The sequence below is a fragment of the Typopeltis vanoorti genome, chromosome 8 (genome assembly GCF_054136105.1).
Source record: "Typopeltis vanoorti isolate ZY-2024b chromosome 8, IOZ_Tvanoo_1.0, whole genome shotgun sequence".
Taxonomy (NCBI): Eukaryota; Metazoa; Arthropoda; class Arachnida; order Uropygi; family Thelyphonidae; genus Typopeltis; species Typopeltis vanoorti.
The window spans coordinates 9,826,975-9,850,416 of record NC_143556.1 but is presented as its reverse complement, the minus strand read 5'-3'; the positions used below and the strand labels follow the sequence as shown (position 1 = coordinate 9,850,416).

The 23,442-nt window shown below is 35.1% G+C and overlaps 1 protein-coding gene across 1 annotated transcript in view; it reads left to right on the top strand.

Annotated features, from left to right (window-relative positions):
- Positions 1 to 23,442, top strand: part of LOC150103723 (U4/U6 small nuclear ribonucleoprotein Prp4-like) — a 112,601-nt gene that overhangs the window by 30,681 nt on the left and 58,478 nt on the right. The window contains exons 4-6 of the mRNA XM_090397062.1: positions 583 to 655; positions 5,345 to 5,469; positions 23,264 to 23,343. Of these exons, the coding sequence (XP_090253188.1) occupies positions 583 to 655; positions 5,345 to 5,469; positions 23,264 to 23,343 (278 nt within the window). The remainder of the gene's footprint in view (positions 1 to 582; positions 656 to 5,344; positions 5,470 to 23,263; positions 23,344 to 23,442) is intronic.

The window sequence follows — 23,442 nt, the reverse complement described above, 5'->3', positions numbered from 1 at the left end:
TGGCTCTTTATTTTAAATAATGAAATTTACAAAAAAAAATAATGTTTAATTACATTTCATTTATCTTCCCATTAATGTTAGGATCAATGGCTAGTCACAGCCAAATAATTTGGCTTTATAAAACATAATTAATGTCCTGTTAGAGCAGATAATATGATCTGCTTAGTCTGCTATGAATCGAGTGTATTCTCTAATTGGTTTGCCTATTTTGCAGAATGAAAAAACTCAGGCTACTATTAGGAGAAACCTTGCTACCTCTATATCAAACCAACCAAAGGACATTGTCATTACCTTATTATTAAAAATGTGTTTTTTCTTTTTTTTTATATAAGTGATATGCACCTTTGAAACATTCAGTCTTTAAATTTTTTGTTTGAAACATTCAGATAAATATCTCATTTCATCATTTATATATGTATATTTATTGGGGGAGTTTGAATCATCCATGTGCTTTCATTTTTTGTTATCATGGATAATTAACAATCTATTATACCTCTAAGACCCATTTCATACTGTTTAACTGATGATGTTTTAAGAGTTTCTATTTGCTGTGAAAGTGATTGTTTTTTTGTCATGTTGCAGGCTCGACAAATTAATGTATCTACTGATGATACAGAGGTCAAAGCAACTTTAAGGCAATTAGGAGAACCCATTTGTGAGTATATTAAGATTTTTTTCAAAGACATATAATCAATAAACTGAAAGAAGTATGCTTTCTTCCTATTTGTGTTTATTTAGTGGACCCAACACAGATACCTTCGGGCTTTGACCTACCTCGGAAAACTTGGTCTGCCCTTAACCGAATCCGCACCAACCATGGCAGATGTGTAGACCACCTTTACAAATGGGGCATGATTGCCTCACCCAGGTGCGACTGTGGATCTGGCGGGGTGCCAGACAATTAATAATATTACAGCAGAATGTGTCCAACGTGCATACAGTGGAAACCTGTCAGACTTCATCCATGCTACACTAAGTGCAGTTGACTGGATAATCAACCTGGACATTCAGTTGTAGCCTATTCTTGAGTGTCTCTTTTATGACTATTATGTCTTATTATTGTACATATGTCTATTACTATGTTATTATGTTACATATAGCTATTACTATGTTATATATTAAGGATTAATGTAATGTAACTGTTCATGTGTGAGCCATATGCTAAATAAATAAATAATTTTTCTTGTTGAGAGGCTTATACGCTGGTTAGACATGATAACTAATATTTAAGGAATTGACAGCGTATACTGGAAATATAGATTAAATAAACTTTAATATACACTTTCCGATATTTCGGCGAACGTCACGTTGCCATCTTCTTGGGAACTTACTAAAAAGACACGTGCACACAAGTACTAATAACAGCAAATGAGACTGAAGCTAGGAAGCTAGGATTTTCCTAAAGTCCTGATAGTGCCCCCTGGTGGGCTATATTGGTAGTTCTTGGCCTTTGGGCTGAAGTTCTTCTGATAAAAGTTTCCCAAATTTGGGGCAGTTTCATGCATCCAAATTTGTTGAGGTTTGGCATGTTCCTAAGGGCCGAGGCTGATTCCATGAATAGTCTTTCATATTTGAACTTGCTACGGTGTATTACTGTGGCTTTCTTCCATCTTATTCTGTGGCGAGTATCCAGAGCGTGGTCTGCAAGCCCAGAGTGGCTGTACTGGTGAAATCGGATGTAATCCTTGTGTTCTGAGATTCTGATATTTGCTGTCCTGCCTGTTTGGCCAAAGTAGGACAGTTTACAGCTGCAAGGGACCTGGTATACACCAGGTAGGTTTAGGGGAATTGGTTGGTCTTTAGTGGAGCAGATAAGGGATGCCAATTTTCTGTGTGGTTTGTAACAAGTGGTCAAGTCATGTTTTTTTAAGATTTTATTGATTTTTTCCGAGGTGCCTCTGATGTAGGGAATAGTGATGGATTTAGAGTAATCTTTTTTGTGAAGGGGAGGGGGTGTTGGGTTGTGGATATCTGGGTTAAGTATTTTTTGGATTTTTTGGAGGGGGTAGCCGTTGGCTGAGAAAGTGTCACGGATGTGATTTAGTTCAGTGGTTAGGGCTTGATCATTAGAACAGATTATTTTTGCCCTGTTGAATAATGTTTTAATAACTCCATATTGTTGTGAGGGGGGTGGTGGGATTGTTGGTGAATGTACTGCCTGTATGGGTGGGTTTTCTATAAACTGAGAAAACCAAGGTTCCATCAGGTTGGCGGGTGACTAGTGTGTCTAGGAATGGGAGGTTATTGTTTTCCTCTTTATCCAGGGTGAACTTGATTCTAGGGTGTTGGTTGTTCAAGTGTGTTAGGAAGGAGAGGAGTGAATCCGGGCCATGTGGCCAAATAGCAAAAACATCATCAACGTAGCGAAGCCATATGGTAGGTTTTTGTGGGGCTGAGTTTAAGGCTTTCTCTTCAAACATCTCCATTAAGAAGTTGGACAAGGGTGGGGAAAGTGGTGAACCCATGGCTGTCCCCTCTATCTGTTTGTAGAATTTTTCCTGCCAAACGAAATAGCCTGAGTTCATTGTAAACTGAAATAGGGCTGAGATATCATGAGGAAATTTAGCTTGGATTAGCTCTAAGGTTTCTTTGAGGGGGACATTCCTCCACTTACAAACTAGCCAAGCATTTAGCCAAAGCACTCTCACACTATACTGGCAATACACCATCACACATAAAAAACTCAGCCCACTTCAAAGCCAGTATAGAAATCCTTACACTCCAACATAATGACATAATGGTCAGTTTTGATGTCTCCTCCCTATTCACGAATGTCCCCCTCAAAGAAACCTTAGAGCTAATCCAAGCTAAATTTCCTCCCGATATCATCCAGGAATTCAATAGCAGAGCCAATCTCAGGTGGTACGGTCACTTAAACAGAATGGGAGAGAAAGATTAGCAAAACACGTTTTCTCTGCCAGGTTGGCAGGAAAATGACCCAGAGGAAGACCAAAATATAGGTGGATTTATAAGGTAAAAAGTGCATTAGAAGATAGAAATATAAGATCTGATAATGTTGGAGTCTTGACAGGGAACAGACTGATTTGGAGTAAAATTGTTGATAGGAAGTTAGTAACGATGTAAATTTTTCATGTAGTACTATCATATCCTGTACATTCCTTGAGGGTACATGGCAGGGATTTGATTATGATGTAATACACAAGACCATGGCACTGAAATTATGAAAATATAGCTAAAGTACTAAACAAGTGTATCTGTCACACCACATTAAAACCACACTTCAAACATACAGGAACAGGGATCTCTCTAGAAAGCAATACTTGTTAAGAGAGAGTTTTTTTTTTTTTTTCAGTAGTCTAGTTACATTTTATTAGAGGATGACAAGTGTATATTGCATAGGGGAGATCTTATATGGTAATTTTTGTTTATTTTGGAAAGATATTCAGTAGAATATCACATGATTGAAATTGTGTAGAATGGGATTGATAGTTAGTTGGTATCCTTTTGCTAGCATGGTTGGTGGATAGGAGCCAGCAAATTTTGTATGAGGATGCAGTGTCTTGAAAGGGAAAAGTGACAGGTAGATTGTATATACCTGGGATTTCTTTTTCTTGGATGGATTAATCTGAAGATTGGTCGATTGCAACAGTATGTCATAGTGGCCTATCCTGTGCTCTCCTTTTTATTTTTTCATAGCTTTTGACTCCAGTTATTATCATTAAATTGTTTACATAGGAAATTCTTGGTCTGCCTCTTGGCTTCTTCCCTTTCACCTCCCCCTCCATTATTTCTGTAACCAGTCCTCTATGTCTCAGGTGGTTTCCAGTTAGGCTTTCTCTTCTCTTATTGATATGGTTCAGTGGTAACCACTCTTTTTGAACCATGTTTTGGGCCTTTTCATTAGTCTTTCTTTCTATCTAATTAATTCTCATCATCCTTCTCCAGCACCAAAATTCAAATGCCTCCAACTTTTTAGTGTTTTGTTTTGTTCAAGTCCAATCTTTGCAACCATGTATTGCTGTGCTCCATATATATGTTTTCACCAGTGTCTGTTTTAGTTGAATTCTGAGTCCTTTATTAGTAAAAATGGTTCTTTTATTGTAAAGAAACATTTTACTTCTTTTTGCCTTTTTTGGCCAAGCTTATTTTTGTTTTTATATTTGATTGGATTCTTCCATCTCCTGTGATGAAAATCCCAAGGTATTTAAAGGAAGTTACATGTTGTTATGGGTTATTTATTATTATTATTATTATTATTATTATTATTATTATGTTACACCTTCAGGGAGTCCAAAGACTCGAGGGAGAGTACCTACTCTACAACTCTCTGTCTCCACCAACTACCACTTACTGCAACTACACCAATGTAGTTGGTGTAGTTGCAGTAAGTTGATATGCTAACCACTCGGCCAACCAGGCTAGCAAGATTTGTCTTCAAGAATGACAGTATAAAAAAATAAATCAGCTACACCTTTTATTAGGTGAAGGTGAGCTGAGAGTAGGTGAGGCCTTTTAACCCTATCTAGCTTTTGGAGACAGTGTGCAGTTCACTCTCCAAAAGTGCACCAGTAGCCAATCAGTAGTAGTTGGCTCAAGACTATCACTAATTATAAGCTATAACTGATGAAGAGGCTGACAAACAAGTGCTACCAGCTCTTGGTACCTTACCCTAACAGGATATGTTCTTGTCTGAAATAGTGTGGGTAGAACCTACACTATTTCAGACTTTGAATTTCCAGGGGGAAAAATCTGCTCGCCTGTGGCAGAGATCAACTAACTCAGGAACTGGTTAATTTAAACAGTCCTACAAAAAATGAGTTTTAAGAGTAGTTTGCGACTATTTAAACAGACTCTTGTTTGATAAACACAAAATTTCATTATTGTTGCATGTCATCCACTCCTATGCATGTGTATGTTGATATTTTAACACATTCCTTTATATTTTAATATCTCATTTTAAAACATTACATATGAAGGGAAAAAAAATGAATTAACATCAAAATTTTAGAACAGTTTTCTCTTATCATTCAGCTGCCTTAATTCATTAATAAAGATTGATAATTTATTTAGACATCCTTTCTGACAGAATAAAATTATATAATTATAATAATAATTGTACATATAAGGGTCTGTATGTAGATTTTATTAATAGTATATAACTTAAGAAACTTTGTAAATATATCTGAATGAAACAGATACTTTATACTTGTTAAATATAGGCCTCTTATTCAATTCTTGTTTAGCTTAATGTGTATTTATGTCCTAAAAATTATTTGCATAAAATATTAAGCAAAATACTGTATTTTTCCTATTCAAATATTTTATGAGTTTTTTTTTGTGTAATTGATCCATTAATAGTATGCTTATAAATTCTGAACATTAGGTTTATTTGGAGAAGGACCAGCTGATAGAAGAGAGAGGCTACGACAACTTTTAGCAAGGTTGGGAGAGGATGCTGTAAAAAAGAAACAAGAACAGGATCAGAAACAAGAAGAGAAAGAAAAGGAAGTATGCATATGTTAAACAACTCTATATATGTTTATAAATGTTAAGTTCAGATTTTTTTATTTTATTGTATCAACTCATATCTGTTGTTCCCATCTGACATGTGCTTACATTGGGTTACGTTTGACTCTCACCCTTGCAAATGTTGTTATTATAACAAACCCACTGACAATGATGAACTATTACTAAGTGCTAACTGGAGTCACAAGGCTGTTATAAAATTCATAAGTTTGTTAATTACTGTCCACTAAATAACAGACTATTTCTGTGGACATTAGAAGTTTACTACAGTGAGGGTCGACTTTATTTCTTTGTTTGAATCTTAAGAGTATATTTTGATTTGTACAAGTACTTCTTTCTGATCTCAGTAATAATCATTAATCAGTATAGTTTTTATAACAATGTAGATATTCTTAAAAGCATTTAAAAATGTGTGGTTTAGAAAGGACTTTTACTTTTTGGTCTATTTTTTTTTTTTTTTTTTTCAAATGATTTGACAGTCGTGGATATGTGACCATTTATACATTTGGCTCACTACAACAAGCATCACTATAATGAATTTACCCACTGTAAGTAACTACTGAAAATATAAAGCTATGGAATACATCATCATCAAATTCCTGCCATGTACCCTCAAGGGGTGTACAGGATATGATAGTACTATATGAAAAAAAATTACATCATTACTAACTTCCTATCTACAATTTTCCTCCAAATCAGTCTGTTACTTGTCAAGACTCCAACATTGATCTTATATTTCTATTGTCTAAGGCACTTTGTACCGTATCAATCAACCTGTATCTTGGTCTTCCTCTGAGTCGTTTTGTTGCCAATCTGGCAGAGAACACTTGTTTTGCTAATCTTTCTTCACCCATTCTGTTTAAGTGACCATACCACCTGAGATTAGCTCTGCTAACGCATTCCTGGATGCTGACATTGTCAAGTTCTTTCCTAATATCCTCGTTTTTAATATGATATTGCCATTGATGCCATCTGTTCACGCCTATAATCTTTCTCAGGACTCTCATATCTGTGGTCTCTAGTCTTTAGTCATGTGTTTTACTTCTGACCCAGCTCTCAAATCCATAAGTTAAAACTGGTTTGAACACTGTCTTGTATACAGCTAATTATTTAGTGTTCTGACTAATTTCTCTCTTATTCATTATGAATTTATTCACTTGACTTCTCACCATACCAGCTTTGCTGATTCTGTTGTCTATTTCTATTTCTATATTTAATTTACCATCTTCCCTAAAAATCGTGCCTAAGTAACTGAAATGTTTTGCTTGTTCCACAGGTTCTCCATTCACAACACAGTTGACATTTTCAATGATTCTGCCTATTTTCATTGTCTTTGTCTTTTTATTGCTGACTTTCATACCATATCTATTACAACATTTATTCAATTTAGTCAGAGAATCTTGCAGACTTGTAGTGGATTTATTTAGGAGTATAACATCATCTGCATAAAGCTGACATTAACATCTCCAATTCTGATATCCTGTTTAATACCACTTTCCTTCATAATGCCATTCATATAGATAATGAATAACAGAGGGGATAATGTACATCCTTGTCTCACACCAGATTTAACATTAAACCATCTTCCTGTACTTCCTTCAGTTCTAACTGCTGACTTACAACTCAAATAAAGACTAAGTATTGCTTGATATAATGCTCCATTGACACCATATAACTGTAGCATATTGAAAAGCTTCTCTCTTGGCACCTTGTCATATACCTTTTCCAAATCGACAAAACTTAAAAACAGATCTTTGTTATATTCCCATGCTTTCTCGACTGTTTGTCATAAAGTGAAGATCTGATCCTGACAGCCTCTATTTGGCCTGAATCCAGCTTGTTCTTCACCAAGCTTTTCTTCTACAATTCTTCTCAACCGTTTCTCAAGTATACTTGCATAGATCTTGCCAGGAACACTCAGTAGGGAAATACCTCTGTAATTCTCACATTCAGTTTTATTTCCCTTTTTATATATGGGTACTATGAGAGCTCTACTCCAATCATCGGGAATTCGTCCCTCTGTCCAGGCTTTCTGAACTATGCAGTGCAGCCACTATAAGACTTTTATACCACCATACTTCAGCATTTCTGGTCGAATATCATCTACTCCTGCTGCCTTTCCACATTTCAAGCCTTTGATGGCTTTTTCTACTTCAAGTATGGATATGTATTCCTGACTGCATGCCTGGTCAGTGTTTTTTATCACTGTGCTGTCATCACTGCTTGTTTCATTTAGCAGTTTTTCAAAGTAATTACTCCATACTTCAAGGATATTTTTTTCTCCTGTTTTCATGTCACCTTTATCATCTCTAACTCCTTTTACAGCACTCTTTCCTCCATTCCTAAGCTTCTTCAACCTCCAGAATATTTTGCCACCTTCTTGATATTTATTTTCTATATTCTTGCCAAAGTCGTCCCATGACTTTTGTTTAGCTAGTTTTACACACTGTTTAGCTTTCTTACATTTGTCTCTGTATTCTGTAAGAGTAAAAGCTTACCTATTTGCCAGGAACTTTTGATATGCTTTCTTCTTTTCCTTCACTGCCTCTTTAACTTCCTGTGTCCAACAGGGAGTTCTGATTTTTTTATCCTTGCACACAACCTCACCACATGCCTCTCTGGCAGAATCAATCAATGTTTTCTTCAGATTTTGCCACTGAATCTCCAAGGTTTGATTCCTGTTCTCAAACTCTTTCATTTTCTTTTCAATAATCTTTGTGTATTTTAGTCTACAGTTCACATCTGAGAGCTGCTCAACTTTTATTCGCTTTAAAACTTTCTTACATGTTATTCTTTTCGATATGAAATTCAATTTTATCCTGCTGAAGACTAAATAGTGATCTCTTCCAATTTCAAATCCTCTGTACACTCTGGTGTCCTGCACCAGGAAGAAAACATCACTATCAACAATAACATAGTCAATGAGACTTTTCTTATTCCTTGCCTCTTCTCTCCATGTGAATTTGTGCACACTTTTATGTTGGAACATAGTGTTAGTAATAACCAGTCCATGTCCTGAGCAGAAATCCAACAGATATTTGCCATTATTATTAGCTTTGCTCTTTTCTCCAAATTTTCCCAATATATTTTTGCATGTCTGACAATCATTTCCTACTCTGCTATTTAGATCCCCAACAAGGACCAACTTTTCCTTTTTCATTGTGTCAGTTGCTTTTGCTAAAGCCTCAAAAAATTCCTCTACTTTACCTTAGTAGAACCTTCTGTTGTACCATAGGCACAAATAAGTCTCATTGTCCAGTTCCCCATTCTCATATTTGTCCACATTGCTCTACTTGAGACTGACTGCCAAGATTACGAAGATTAGCCTCGTATTTTGTGTTGAATACTATGGCTACTCCTTTTTTTCCTTGGTTGTCATTGCCTGAATATAACATTTTATATTTATTGCTCAGAAAGGTCTATGGAATACTCTTCTTGTAAAGAAAATCCATTCATATGGTTGATTGACCTTTGTTTGCAGCTCAGCTCAAGCTTTTGAAGAAGTAAATGTTGAAACTAGGACAATGGGAGAGACGTAAATGCCTATCCGTTTGTAACAGATTTATGCCTCTGGATTGTTTGCTTTGGTTATTATTATTAATGTCAGAACTCCACGGAATCAAAGACTGCTCATTGCAGAAGGTACACAGGCACACATATAAGTCATCAAACTGTGCTTTAAATTTTTTAATACCACACTCTTAGGTGCATTCTACTTATCATCCACTCTCCATGCAAAGAACCTTCTCCTCACTTCTTTGCCCACAATCCTCATACAGTTTCCAGGAACAGCCTCTTGTTCATTGAATACACCTGTCCTCTGCAGTAGTTACTATTCTACCAGTTTCATCCATTAACATCATTTATCATAATCATTCTTCCTTCTACCTGCAACATGTCAGAAGGTGTCTATAGGATTTTTCTTGGCCTGATTTGCTAATTTTTCCTGTTGTTGCCAAGTGAGGACATGCTGTTTATACATCTCATACCACTGAATGTTACCATTATTCATGTTGTGTTGCTTCCACAGCACCTTCAAAAAAATGTTGTTCTGAATCCTTTCATTCATCCACTTGAATGATGTAAAGCACATTGATGTTGTTAAACATCTTTTAGTCAGTTCCTATGCAGCATTTATCTCCTTTCAGCTTTACTCCACATTCCATGTTTATAGCTCAAAGCTGTTTCCTAAGCTTCTTACAATCACTGGCTTAGTTGTACCTATATGAGATGGGTTCCAAAAGTTTCTGGCCTGACATACAAAATTCATGCCAATTTTAAGCATGCATGTCAGATAGCACTACCTATGGGAAGGTTAGTGTACTAGTTTCAACTCTCTACCTGCATCATTCAGTTGGAAGCACTTGTTTGACTAACATGTGGTGGCATGCTAAGTGGCTGTACTGTTAAAAATTGAGTACCATGCTATGATAAATTTTTTCACCAAAGAAGGGCTTTCTCCAAGTGTTATCAAACAGCAATTGGATGGTGTGTATGGGGAAGCTTCTCCTTCATATTCCACTGTGAAGGAATGGGCTAAACAGCTTCACCTAGTAAGAGAGCACTGAAGATGATCCTTGTGATGGTCGGCCTGTGGAAGTTATGACTGAGGAAAATGTCTCTTGTTGATGAGGAACTACTCAATGACAGATGGCTGAAGCTTAAAGAAATCTCAGCAAGGTTGTCACATCATTTATGAGAAGCTTCACATGATGAAGTTCAGTGCAAGATAGATGTCACTACTTCTCTCTTCAATTCAGAAGATGCATTGTGTGACCTGTTCCTGCAATTTTTAGAGCTTTGCCAAGGGAATGAGAGAGAAGTGCTGGAATCCATTGTCACCAGGTATGAAACAATGGTCCTTTATTATGATCCTTTTTCCAAAAGAGAATCCATGGAGTGATGCAAACCAGGCAAAACACTGCCGAGAAAAGCCAAGATCACTCAATTTCCCCACTCATGTTCTTGCCCACCAAGAAGATCATGGCAACAATCTTTTGGGATTGTCAGGGAATTTTCTTGATTGACTTCAAGGCAAGGAATACCACTATGAATGCAGAATAGTATGCTTCATGACAATGCTCCAGTCCATACGGCTATTGTTGCAAAAGCTACAGTGAAGGACTGTGGCTTCCATGAGATTGAATACCCACCCCTACAGCCTAGATCTAACACCAAGTGATTACTCTCTTCTCAAAGCTGAATGATGGCCTAAAGATGTAGTTTTAGGCCATTTTGCACACAAAAAGTACAGACTATTTTTTTCAAGGGCATTGAAATGTTAATTCAAAGATGTGAAAATGATGTTGAAGTAAAGGGAAATTATGTTGAAAAGTGACATAGTTGTTTTCTTTCTATCATCTCCAAAAGTTAGTCAGGCTGGAAACTTATGGAACCACCCATGTATATTCTGTCCTCACAGAAAGTTTCATATGTCTGGCAACCACCACCCAGGTGATCACCTGATGGTCACTCTCACCATCTGGAGGGGAAATGTAACACCCCCCCACTCATGATGACTTGCTCTAATGAAATGATTAGGTCTAAGATGCTCAATCATTGCATGCCCTTTCTTACATACTGCCTAAGATAATCATTTCTCAAGAAATTTATTTTCCTTATTCCCAAAAGCGATCTCTTTATTCTGATCTATATTACTATATTTAAAATCACCCATAATGATCATTCTTCCCTTGTTCACTAACCCAAGTGGCTTATACATTTTCTCATCACCACCCTCCACATTCCCTGGCCTAAAGCACATGCTGACTAAATATCTCCTTCTGTCAATCTCTACCTTACACCTTACTGACTCAAAACCATTGTCATCATTTCCTTCTTGTATCTCCATTTTGTGCAGACATAATTCCCCTGCTATCATCTGTAGCACTCCACCATCCCTTCTTTTGTTTTCTGTTCTCATGAAAAACATCATACCTTTCCATTTCTATTCACATCAAGATATCATTCTTCTCCAGCCATGTTTCACTTATTCGAACAATTTTTGGATGTATAAATTCAGTCGTAAGACAGTTTCATCTATCTTATTCCTGATGCTCCTGAATGGGCAGGGCACAATTTTTTGATTCCCCTGTCATAGTTTTGAATGTTAAAAGTACAAAAAATTTGTACTTCAGGCAAAAAAAAAAGTGTAAGAAATAATATAAATTTTATTTTCTGTTTGGTAAAAAGGAAAAAGTTCAAATTTACTTTTAGCAAATATACCTTGTAGAGAGGCTTATACACTGGTTAAACATGATAACTAATAATTAAGGAATTGACAGCATATACTAGAAATATAAATTAAATAAACTTTAATATCCATTAGTGAATACAAGTCACTACAAGAATTGAAGAAAAACAAAGAAATAGTGATCACCAAAGCGGATAAGGGGAACGCCACTGTGGTACTCAATCTTAATGACTACACAGGTAAGCTCAAGGCTTTACTATTAGATCGATCCAGTTACCTCCGTATTGAATACAATCCCACCAACTCTCAAATTAGAAAACTCCATAGGCTCCTTAAGAAGGTCACGTCTTGGCCTGTGGAGATTACCAACAGACTGAAACCATATAACTCTAGACCCACCCCTGCATATATGGGCTCCCAATAATACATAAAGAAAATGTGCCATTATGTCCCATAGTGGATGGCATTGATTCCCCCACTTACAAACTAGCCAAGCATTTAGCCAAAGCGCTCTCACACTATACTGGCCATCACACATAAAAAACTCAGCCCACTTCAAAGCCAGTATAGAAAACCTTACACTCCAACATAATGACATAATGGTCAGTTTTGACGTCTCCTCCTTATTCACGAATGTCCCCCTCAAAGAAACCTTAGAGCTAATCCAAGCTAAATTTCCTCCCGATATCTCAGCCCTATTTCAGTTTACGATGAAGTCAGGCTATTTCGTTTGGCAGGAAAAATTCTATAAACAGATAGAGGGGACAGCCATGGGTTCACCACTTTCCCCACCCTTGGCCAACTTCTTTATGGAGACTTTTGAAGAGAAAGTCTTAAACTCTGACCCACAAAATCCTACCATATGGCTTCGCTACGTTGATGATGTGTTTGCTATTTGGCCACATGGCCCGGATTCACTCCTCTCCTTCCTAACACATTTAAACAACCAACACCCTAGAATCAAGTTCACCCTGGAAAAAGAGGAAAACAATAACCTCCCCTTCCTAGACACACTAGTCACCCGCTAACCTGATGGAACCTTGGTTTTCTCGGTTTATAGAAAACCCACCCATACAGGCAGATACATTCACCTACAATCCCATCACCCCCCCCCCCCCCTCACAACAAGATGGAGTTATTAAGACACTATTCAACAGGGCAAAAATAATCTGTTCAAATGATCAAGCCCTAACCACTGAACTAAATCGCATCCATGACACTTTCTCAGCCAATGGCTACCCTCCCAAAAGAATCCAAAAAATACTTAAACCAGTTACCCACTACCCCCCCCCTCACAAAAGAGATTACTCTAAATCCATCACTATTCCCTACGTCCGAGGCACCTTGGAAAAAATCAACAAAATCTTAAAAAAACATGACTTGACCACTTGTTACAGACCACACAGAAATTTGGCATCCCTTATCTGCTCCACTAAAGACCAACCAATTCCCCTAAACCTACCTGGTGTATACCAGGTCCCTTGCAACTGTAAATTGTCCTACTTTGGCCAAACAGGCAGGACAGCAAATATCAGAATCTCAGAACACAAGGACTACATCCGATTTCACCAGTACAGCCACTCCGGGCTTGCAGACCATGCTCTGGATATTCGCCACAGAATAAGATGGAAGAAAGCCACAGTAATACACCGCAGCAAGTTCAAATATGAAAGACTATTCATGGGATCAGCCTCAGCCCTTAGGAACAATCCAAACCTCAACAAATTTGGATGCATGCGACTGCTCCAAATTTGGGAAACATTTATCAGAACTTCAGCCCAAAGGCCAAGAACTACCAATATAGCCTGCCAGGTGGCACCATCAGGACTTTAGGAAAACGTTAACTTCCTAGCTTCGGTTCTCATTTGCTGTTATGTGGTACTTGTGTGCATGTGTCTTTGTATTAAGTTCCCAAGAAGATGGCAACGTGATGTTTGCCGAAATATATATTAAAGTTTATTTAATTTATATTTCTAGTATACGCTGTCAATTCCTTAATTATTAGTTATCATAGCAAATATACCAATTTCTTCAAAATTTTACTTCATAGTCTTTCTGCTCAACAAAGAAATCCATGATTTGATCATAATTTATTTATTTGCTGTTACATTTTCATTGGCAAAGGTAGGTTTTTCAGTGGCATGGCTTTTCAGTAAGCATTCTTGATTCATTTTAGACCTTAAATCATTTTTGATGAGTTTCATTTTGCTGAAACTTTGCTAACAATTTGCAGCTGTTGTTGGTAGCATTGAAATCTTCAGTGCAGTGCAAATATTTGCAGTTGCATCCTGCAAGACATTGTTATGCATTTGCTGCATGAAATGAAAAGCACTCAACTCTTTTATACTCCGAAGGCAAGTGGCCTGCTCTTGAAAAATTACAAGTTCTTGACAAAAATCAACTGTGTTTAGGTATCAAGCATATTTTTTGCATTAGATCTGTTCCATGTTTTTATAAATCCTAGATTGTTATTTTTGTGATTTCAAGCCCAGTTAACAAATACAAAATTTGTAAACTTATGGTATGTTTGTATTGTGGATGAGTGAAAAGCTGTTCACTGGCAACTTCCAGCTTCACCTGGAGGCAGTTCATCAAACCTTTCTTTTTCTTTCCTCCTAGGAACTTGCTTCTTAAGAAGAACTTCTATTCTCATTCTTATTTTGATATAATAAACTTAAAAAAAACTAAATTTATATCTGGCAAGAGTGCACAACTAAACTGAGAGAACAATCATTAAGTTCATCATCTTAAGCGGCGAAACAAGCTTGCGTTTAGTCACGTGACACTCTGGCACATCAGCCCATATACGCCATCTATCAACCTCTTTTGTTAATACAGACAGCAACATTTCTTTATTCCACAGAAATTAATATTGTGATGAGCGGTTTCATGACAGTAAAATTAGTCTTATTACTTATTGAACAGCCCTCGTAGAAGAGACCTACCATTCAAGAACCTTCAAGGAAGCAGCTACAGTCGCCTGCACAACTGGAAACCTAAACAAGAATCAAGGTCTAACCCTACCAGAAATTTGGAAGGCTTTAATCAGATTATTAAACATTAAGGAAATGAACTTTCACGGCAATTACATCATGTGTCATAACAAATCACGTTCCCGAAACATGCGCATTGTCTTGCACAATACTAATTTTTTGTATGAATTAGATCCATCAGTTACAACCTAGTCTGTTACCTTCATATAGCTTACTAATTTGTATTCCCTGAAGATGCCGATAGAAAAATCGGCGAAACATGTAGGACGATAAAATAAAAAAGTAACTTGACTAATATTATAAAAAAGTGTAATAGTTTATATGCATTATAGTCAAGAAAGAATACCACACAATGTGATGTTTTATTGTCTTTAATGATGGGAATAGAATATACCTATCTTTATATATGCATCTATGTACTTATATTTCCCATTTATAATGCCATCACCTATCCAGGAGGTTGCTTACCATGATGTGCCTCATGGTTAACTACAGGCCTAACGACATCTGGTGAAGACCCTATCTGTATGAGACTGGCTAACTCACCTTTAGTCGAAAGAGACCAGATAAAGGTTCCTCACGTCATAGATGGGAATCGAATTCATCTATGACAAAAAGGATTGGAAAGAACCTTATATAAAGCACACAAACTGACAATGTAAACAATAATGGGAGACATAAGAAAGAAGAGTATAAAATTATAAAATTGAAATGTTGTACCAGTTTAAATTAATGTTACATGCTTGAAATCTTCATAGAGAACTAAGTATGTGTGGTCTGCACCATTAAAACGAAATGAAAACTTAGGCAGTCAGTCAACTTTATAATTGGTTACCACCAGTTAAAAAGGGAAGGTTCCATCCTTGTAATTGGGGAAAGGTAACCAATTATAAAGTTAACTGACTGCCTAAATTTTCATTTTATTTTGATTTTAATGGTACAGACCATACATGCTTCCTTCATTATGAATATTTGAGATAAGTGACATTCAGTTAATGTAATATTTCAACATTTAAATGTTAATTCTAGAATTTCATGTTCTTATACTTCTTTTCTTTCTTATATGCCTCCCATATTATTTGCATTTGTACTTTTTTATTTTGTTATTGTTTTGTGTGCTTTATTCTATGGTTCATGCCAATCCTTTATGTTCTGTTTCCTGCCCATTCTATCATCAATATATGTATTTTTTGCAATTTTTTTTCTGTTTTCTGCTTTTTTCTTTATGTACAAATGATCTCATCAAGAATTTCTCCTTTTTTTATTTTCTTATTTTCTAGTTTAATAGAAAACATGATACATTTTATATAATACTTTCCACAACAGCTGTATTTTGTGACATGGATTATGATATCATTTGTGAGGAAATTCAATTTGCTATCATGAAGGTTTTGTCCTTTTACTGTTTGTAGTAATCTGAGCCTAAAATAACATTTTGTTGTAGTGGTATGCACTGCAGTGTACACTACTTGGAAAGAAGTCAACAGACATCCCCATGAGCATCTTGCCATGTAACGAGTCACGTGTTTATAGCCGGTTTAAATTGGAAAAATATGATGCTCCCAAGTCAGATGCAACTGTGTCTGGGTGAAATGGCTGCAAGAAAGGAACTAACGGAGTTTGGAAGAGGCATTGTGATAGGATTCCATGTTACAAGTCTGTTTGACAAATTGGGCCATCTCAGGTCAGCAATCAATGATACCATACTGAGATGGAAATGCAGGGAGTCAACTGCAAGTGCTACCCAGTGGATGATCCACCACACTATCACCATAGGGTGTTACAAAATAAAATATGTAAAAACTACCATTCGTTGACTGACACATTGAATGTAGAGTTCTGGGCATCGACAGGAACACAAATCTACACAAAAATATTTGGAATCAAGGCTCATAACATGGGTTTCCATGATAGGAAACTGCAATATGCAAGCTCGACATTACCTGAATCAACATGCAGCATCATCTTCAGTGGTGCAAAGAGCATGTATGGTAGGACATGGAAGCTTGGAAAGCTGTATTATGGTGTGACGAATCATGCTACACCCTCTACCAAACAGATTGTTGGGTGTGATGGATGCCTGTTGAGGGTACACAACAACTGGGCGACGAAATAAAAAATCAAATATGCAATTCTATTCTATTGCTCTATTACCAGGTAAATTTAAATAATTTTTTTTGAAATGAGTTAAAAGAACGGTATAAACATAAATTTTGAAAATTTTCGCTTATAATTAAGTTTATTTTTATTGTGTAGAATTACGAATTGTATAGAAGTTATATTGAAATTTCCCATACAAAAAATGAGTCAGATAGTTAATAAATATCTATATTATATATTTTCGTTTATATCATATATCAAAATTTGTAGGATCATTTAAAAGAAAGAGATGGTTAAAAAGAATAGTCTGAAAATGATTTACAAATGAAAAGGTATAATTGCACAATATTAAAATAAAGAAAAAATACAGTTTTTTAATTCATTTATTAATATTATTTCGTAATTAACAAACATATACTCAATTGCAATTTTCGATGACAGGCTTCCGCAAAATTATTTGTCCTATCACTTCCATTTATTGTTCTTTGGTACACAGACCAAACGTTTGAGGAAAAAATCGATGGAGTCCTGGTTCTATTATTCCTTTGAGTCTTAGAACACATACACCTATGTATGTGTTCGTAAACCATTCTAAAATTGGTTCAAATTCATTGGATAAATGATTCTCAAGTTTGGAAATAGCGTAAATTATATCTTGTTCTGGAACAAAAGCAAGTGAAGCGATCATTTTTGAATTTAAAGTGAATTGCACATCATAATTATATCATAATTTAAAGCGAATTGCGCATCATAAATATAATTAAAAGACTGCATTAAGCTAAATGCTTGCCATTTATGTTAGCTTGTGGAAATACTATACATAATGCTTGATGAATGACAATTTCAAAATCAACATTTATATTTTCTGGATCTAGTAATTGGTTCCATGAAAATTCATTGCAAAAACCAGTTAATCGAAAGACAATTCATCGAAAAAGCAATTCACCAAAATTTAGAACAAAAATTAACCGTGCAGACAGCTTCTTGTACCGACAACTTTTACTAATTCTGCTAAGTCAGAGAGTTATTGTAATACATAATTTGGACACGTTATTTCTTTGTTGCCCCGAATATAGCTGAACTGAAAACTGGAACGGATCGACATTTTCTTGTAAAGGTTTCAAATAGCAAATCTGAATCAGATTCGCTATTTGAAACTTTTATTCATCCCATAATAATTCAAATAGAATTATTATGGGATGAATAAAATTTATCCCATAATAATTGCAGTATTGAAGTCGCATATTACTACTAGTAACAATAATAATAATGCAGCCTGTGTGTAGGCTGGGCTTTTCCTCCCGGAAACAGGCAAATCAGTCCCGTGAACAGACATGAAACAGTTATTGGACAAGAAAGACAATAAGAAACCATATTGTTCTATAATTATTCCCTATTAAAGTAGCATTGCTTTCTCACTCTGCATGGTTCAGTATTTGTTCTAAACGGATCACTTTTATCATAACATTTTCGAAAAGTTAAAATTTTTGGTGAATTATTTTTTCTATGAACTGCATTTTCGACGAATTGTCTTTTGATTAATTGCCTTTTCGATGAACCCTAGTAATGGCCACATTTCATGTATCATATAAAATAATTTTGTGTATGTTTCAAGAGTCTTATTAGGTAGTAAACAATATAAAACAGGGAAAACAGGACCTCCATCCTTTCTAGCCAAAATAACAAAAATTTGAGCAAAAAGAGGGCGGGGGGGGGGTAAAAATGTGCCATCCATAAATAATTCATTCATGCTTTGACTCCACACTGCTTGGCTTTCACGACCAAAAATTAATATTCTCATTGGGTCGACCTGTTCTGATCCAGAATCAGCCAATAAAAAACGTTCAAATTGTGATGGACTGAATTCATAATTTAAGTATTCTTCAGGAATAATTATTGTTTTCCTAGAATTAGGATTAATTGCTGCTTTTAAATTTTTTTAATCTTCTTCTTTGAATGCACAGGCTGCTATGATTTGGAAGCATTCCTTCTACCGCAGAAGAAACATTTTGTAGAACTTGAGTTCTGATTTGTGATGGGTTGCTCCCTGTCCTATCTGCCAATTTTTTGGATGCTGTATTAACTTCTTGAGTTATTACTCTGGTTGCACTTCCAGAACTGCTACATGTGTGTTCCTGTTTTTCAGAAATTAGTGATCCATCACTGACACCTGTCCAGATTCTACCTTTGCATCCTTTGTTTTTATTTTCACATCACCAAAATTGAATTGAACCTTTCTTATCAATCTTGTCTTTAACATAAAGATACCCATTCCAAGCATATTTTTTCTTGTCTCTTTGACTTTATATTCTTGAATGAATTATCCATTTCTGAAGAACAGAAACAAGAAATATAAATATAAAAATAAATTTTAAAAAAAGTTTTCACTATTGATATAATTGAGAATTTTTTCAGTACTATTTTTCACTTGTTGGGACACAAATAAAAGATTCATCATGATAATTGTACTTAGCAATTTGTTTCATTTGAGAGATAATCAAGAGTTTGAAATTTATTTAGATGTTACGTATACAATTTAGTATACGATTAAGATTATAAATTTTGAATACATACCTTTTATTTACTTAAAGTTGTTCTTTGCACATTGTAACTGTAACGTTGACACAAATATTGGAAACGATGTAATAAACAAACAACTAGTCTTACTCTTTAATAGAAGTCAAAATATCTTGCAAATGCGTATGGAACTAAATAACCACCCAGAAAACGCACAAATGATAAATTGCCAAGGAAGAGACCTTACACAGTGAAGCTCAGAAATACTTCTTTACAAAATGACATTACTAAATGAATTAAAAAACTGTATTTTTTCTTTATTTTAATATTGTGCAATTATACCTTTTCATTTTTTTAACCATCTCTTTCTTAAATGATCCTACAAATTTAGATATATGATATAAACGAAAATATATAATATAAATATTTATTAACTAGCTGACTCATTTTTTGTATGTGAAATTGGGAAATTTCAATATAACTTCTATACAATTCATAATTCTACACAATAAAAATAAACTTAATTATAAGCGAGATTTTTCAAATTTTATGTTTATACTGTTCTTTTAACTCATTTTTACCTGGTAATAGATCAACAGAATAGAATTGCATATTTGATCTTTTATTCCATCGCCCAGTTGACTGTCCCCCCCCCCCCGTTGAACGTCTCTTACTAGAGTGTGTAACCTCAAATATGAAATTTGCATGTGGTCATGTGCTAGTATGGTCATCCCTGTTTTTCCTGGTTTGGCATCAGATCTTTGTATGTGGTGCCATGAACATTGAACTCCAAGAAGTACACACAATCCAATCTATCTCTTCCCTTTGGAACTTCTGCCCTTTATTGTCTCTTTCAAGGACTACTGCCTTCAGCTTTTCAAGAAACACGTTACTAAATTCTTTCTTTCTCTTTAAAATCAGCAAAATATGCAAAATCTGTAGCAGATTAATGATTGTGCATGCATAGCACTAATTTGCTGTAGATTTTGAAACCTTTTGCTTGTGAGTTTATGTAAAAAATTTAGAAAGATCTGTTTTAATTTTACTTTATCTTCTTAGCACCAGCTGTATTGACCTGATATTTCTGCAATACCTCTTCTAGATCTACTTCTTTTTCATTGATGCTTCTTATAATGATATATAAATAAAATAAAAATACTAATAAATGAAAAAAAATATATATTTATTTATTTTTCTGGGTTTATATCTGTAAGTTGTCTTGATAAATAAATTATCTGGTTTCTGGTTAAATCAGAACTGGAAAAGTCTCTAGAAATTCATCAGAACTATTCAACTGCAGAAGCTATTGATATCAGTGATGTTAAGAGATGGGTTAACAACATGCAGATGGGAGAATATACTTTAATGTTAATTTTTATGGCTATTTTGCCTATTTTTGTTTAGGAATATCCCCTCCTTAACAAAAATAGCCAAAATAGCCATAAAAATTAATATTTATTTAGAAGAGTAACATGGAAATTTTTCCAGAAATAAGGCCTATATACTTTAGTGTTTCTTAAACTGCATTCTATGGAACCCTAGGGGTCTGCAGAAACTTGTTGGGATTCCCCAAAGCATACATTTATAAGTTGTATTTGATATGATTTCTGAAAAAATCCTTCAGTGAATAGAGAAAATGTTAATTTTTATTAAATTGACTTATTTTTAGAACATTTATGTGACTATTATTTGTAATATTATGCATCATATGTTTTCTTGATTAAACTATATTGCAGTAATGGTTCATTATGATAATTCCTTTCCAATAATTTTTATGAAAATTTTCATAAGGATTCTGCAAAAGAGAAATATTTTTATGTAGGATCTGCAGTCTCAAAAAGTTTATGCTTTAGAAGATATTCTAGATCAAGCAAACCATTGTATGAAAATGAGAGAAAAGCAAATGAATAATGTTTGAAGACTGCCATGGGACTGTCAAAGAACTTTCTTTAAGACCTTGAAGGATAAGTGTCCAAGAGATGATAGAAAGGCTGAGGTACAGTAAAATTTATTACAGACAGGTACCACAAGAACACAGATGAAACATTCAGAACCTTGAGATTTTACAGGCCCATTGCAAAATGTTCTTAATTTTTTAAATATCATTACTGATAATGAAACTTGGATATATCTTCTGACCTTGGTTGGTTAGGTGGTTATACCTGCTTTCCAACCATTGGCCTTTGGGTTTGAATCCTACCATGGATTTTTATGATGTCTTTAGGTGGGAGATGAATTTCATTGTCTGGAATGAGGCCAGTGTGCTTATTGGAGTTTTATTTTTTTATTTTATTTTCCTAACTTTGTACTGAAATAGTGCTAGATGTTCTGGTCCCACATGTAGGAGTAGCAGAGGCCCCCAAACAGTATCCTGTGCTATCCAACCTGGGGATCCTAGAATTCATTCTCAAATTTTACAGGTGCACAAAGAGTATCTTGAAAGCAGCCTGAGAAAGTCTGATGCTCAGTAACCCCATATAACTTTTCTGACCTATACACCTTTAAAGGATACAGTCACAGTGTCTTTCGGTATGATGTAGTGTTCTTCGTGAAGTAGCTGCACCAAGTTCCCTGAAGTGCCTTGAAAAAAAGTTCCATGTTGTTAATTATAATGAAGAGCCAAAGGCTTCAATTCAGCGACATGAACTTATTTAAGTTAAGGGATATTAGAATATAGAAACTATATAAAGTTCGGCGAACTTTATATAGTTTCTATATTTCGGCATGAAACTCTTTGAGTTTCTTATTCGGCTAAGAAACAATATGGGATATAATATCCCTTAACTTAAATAAGTTCATGTTGCCAAATTGAAGCCTTTGGCTCTTCATTATAATAAATAATTTAAGAGGACACCTCTTGGCAATTCTCATAGAAGGGATGTAAGTTCTGTTTGCTACAAACTTGGTATTAACTAAGTCTACCTACTCACTGATGAGACCTCAAAAAAGGTCGAAACCGGTCTGGGTAGTGACCTTCTCTCATAATGTTGAACAAAATACGGCTCCTAGGAGTTAAGTTCACATTATGGGTAAATATCAATAGTGATCGGAGCTTGCTCCACCCTTTATATGAGTTGCCTCAGCTTGCACTACCTTCAAGGGTCAGGTGCTACACTATCCAGGTATTTGCTTATGCTTGGAATCGCCGAACTTTATATAGTTTCTAGATTTTGGCATGAAACTCTTTGAGTTTCTTATTCGGCTAAGAAACAATATGGGATATAATATCCCTTAACTTAAATAAGTTCCATGTTGTCTCTAGAGTAGGGTTTCCAGATCATGTATAGAAAATAAATGAAATTAAAAAGTAATAAAAAGAAATCCTTAGCCCACCTACTGTACTAATGAGCTTGTAGCTAGTTTACAACCTTTCCTGGACAGGAATTGCATAAAAATATATATGTCACTGCAAGGCAGGATCTAAGTGACAAGTCATGTTCTGCACCAAAAAAAAATTCGAGCATTCCAAATCAAGTACAAAATTCTTAGTGACTGTTCTTTGGGATGACAAAGGCATTATTTTGACATTATCTAAATCCATATGTGACTGTTAACAAAAATAAATATTGTCAGACTTTGAAATAACTAATGTGAATACTACAGAAAAAACAGCAACTGAAGTTGCGATAATAATGCTGCACTACTTGTTACTCACTAGACTTGAAATTTCCAAATTTTGGTTGAATGTCATGCTGCATTCAGCAAACTTACTTGATCCTTCAACAGTCATCTGTGTTGATATCACTTTAACACTGATGAGGAATTAAAAGAGCCACCAAGGACTGGTTCATAAGTTATGAATATGCATTTTTCCAATATCTTTTTGATGTTCAGTATTGAGAAAAACATATTCAGAATCATGGTGGTTACTACACTGATGAAATTATATATGTATATGTATGTAAAATTTAATTTGTTAAATTTTAGAGTTTCTTGTTTTATTTAAAAATAGGCATAAATCTGTTTATTACAGTGTGAGACCACTTGGTATCATGAAGGACCAGATCAGCTCCGGATGGCAAGATTTATGATAGCTGAGTACTCTTTTAAGAGGTATGGGAATTGTTTTGTTGGTAGGGGGAAAAAATACATTCCCTTAATTTATTCTTATTAATAATCTTTTTTGTTGCAGATAAAGTCATTGGTTGCAAA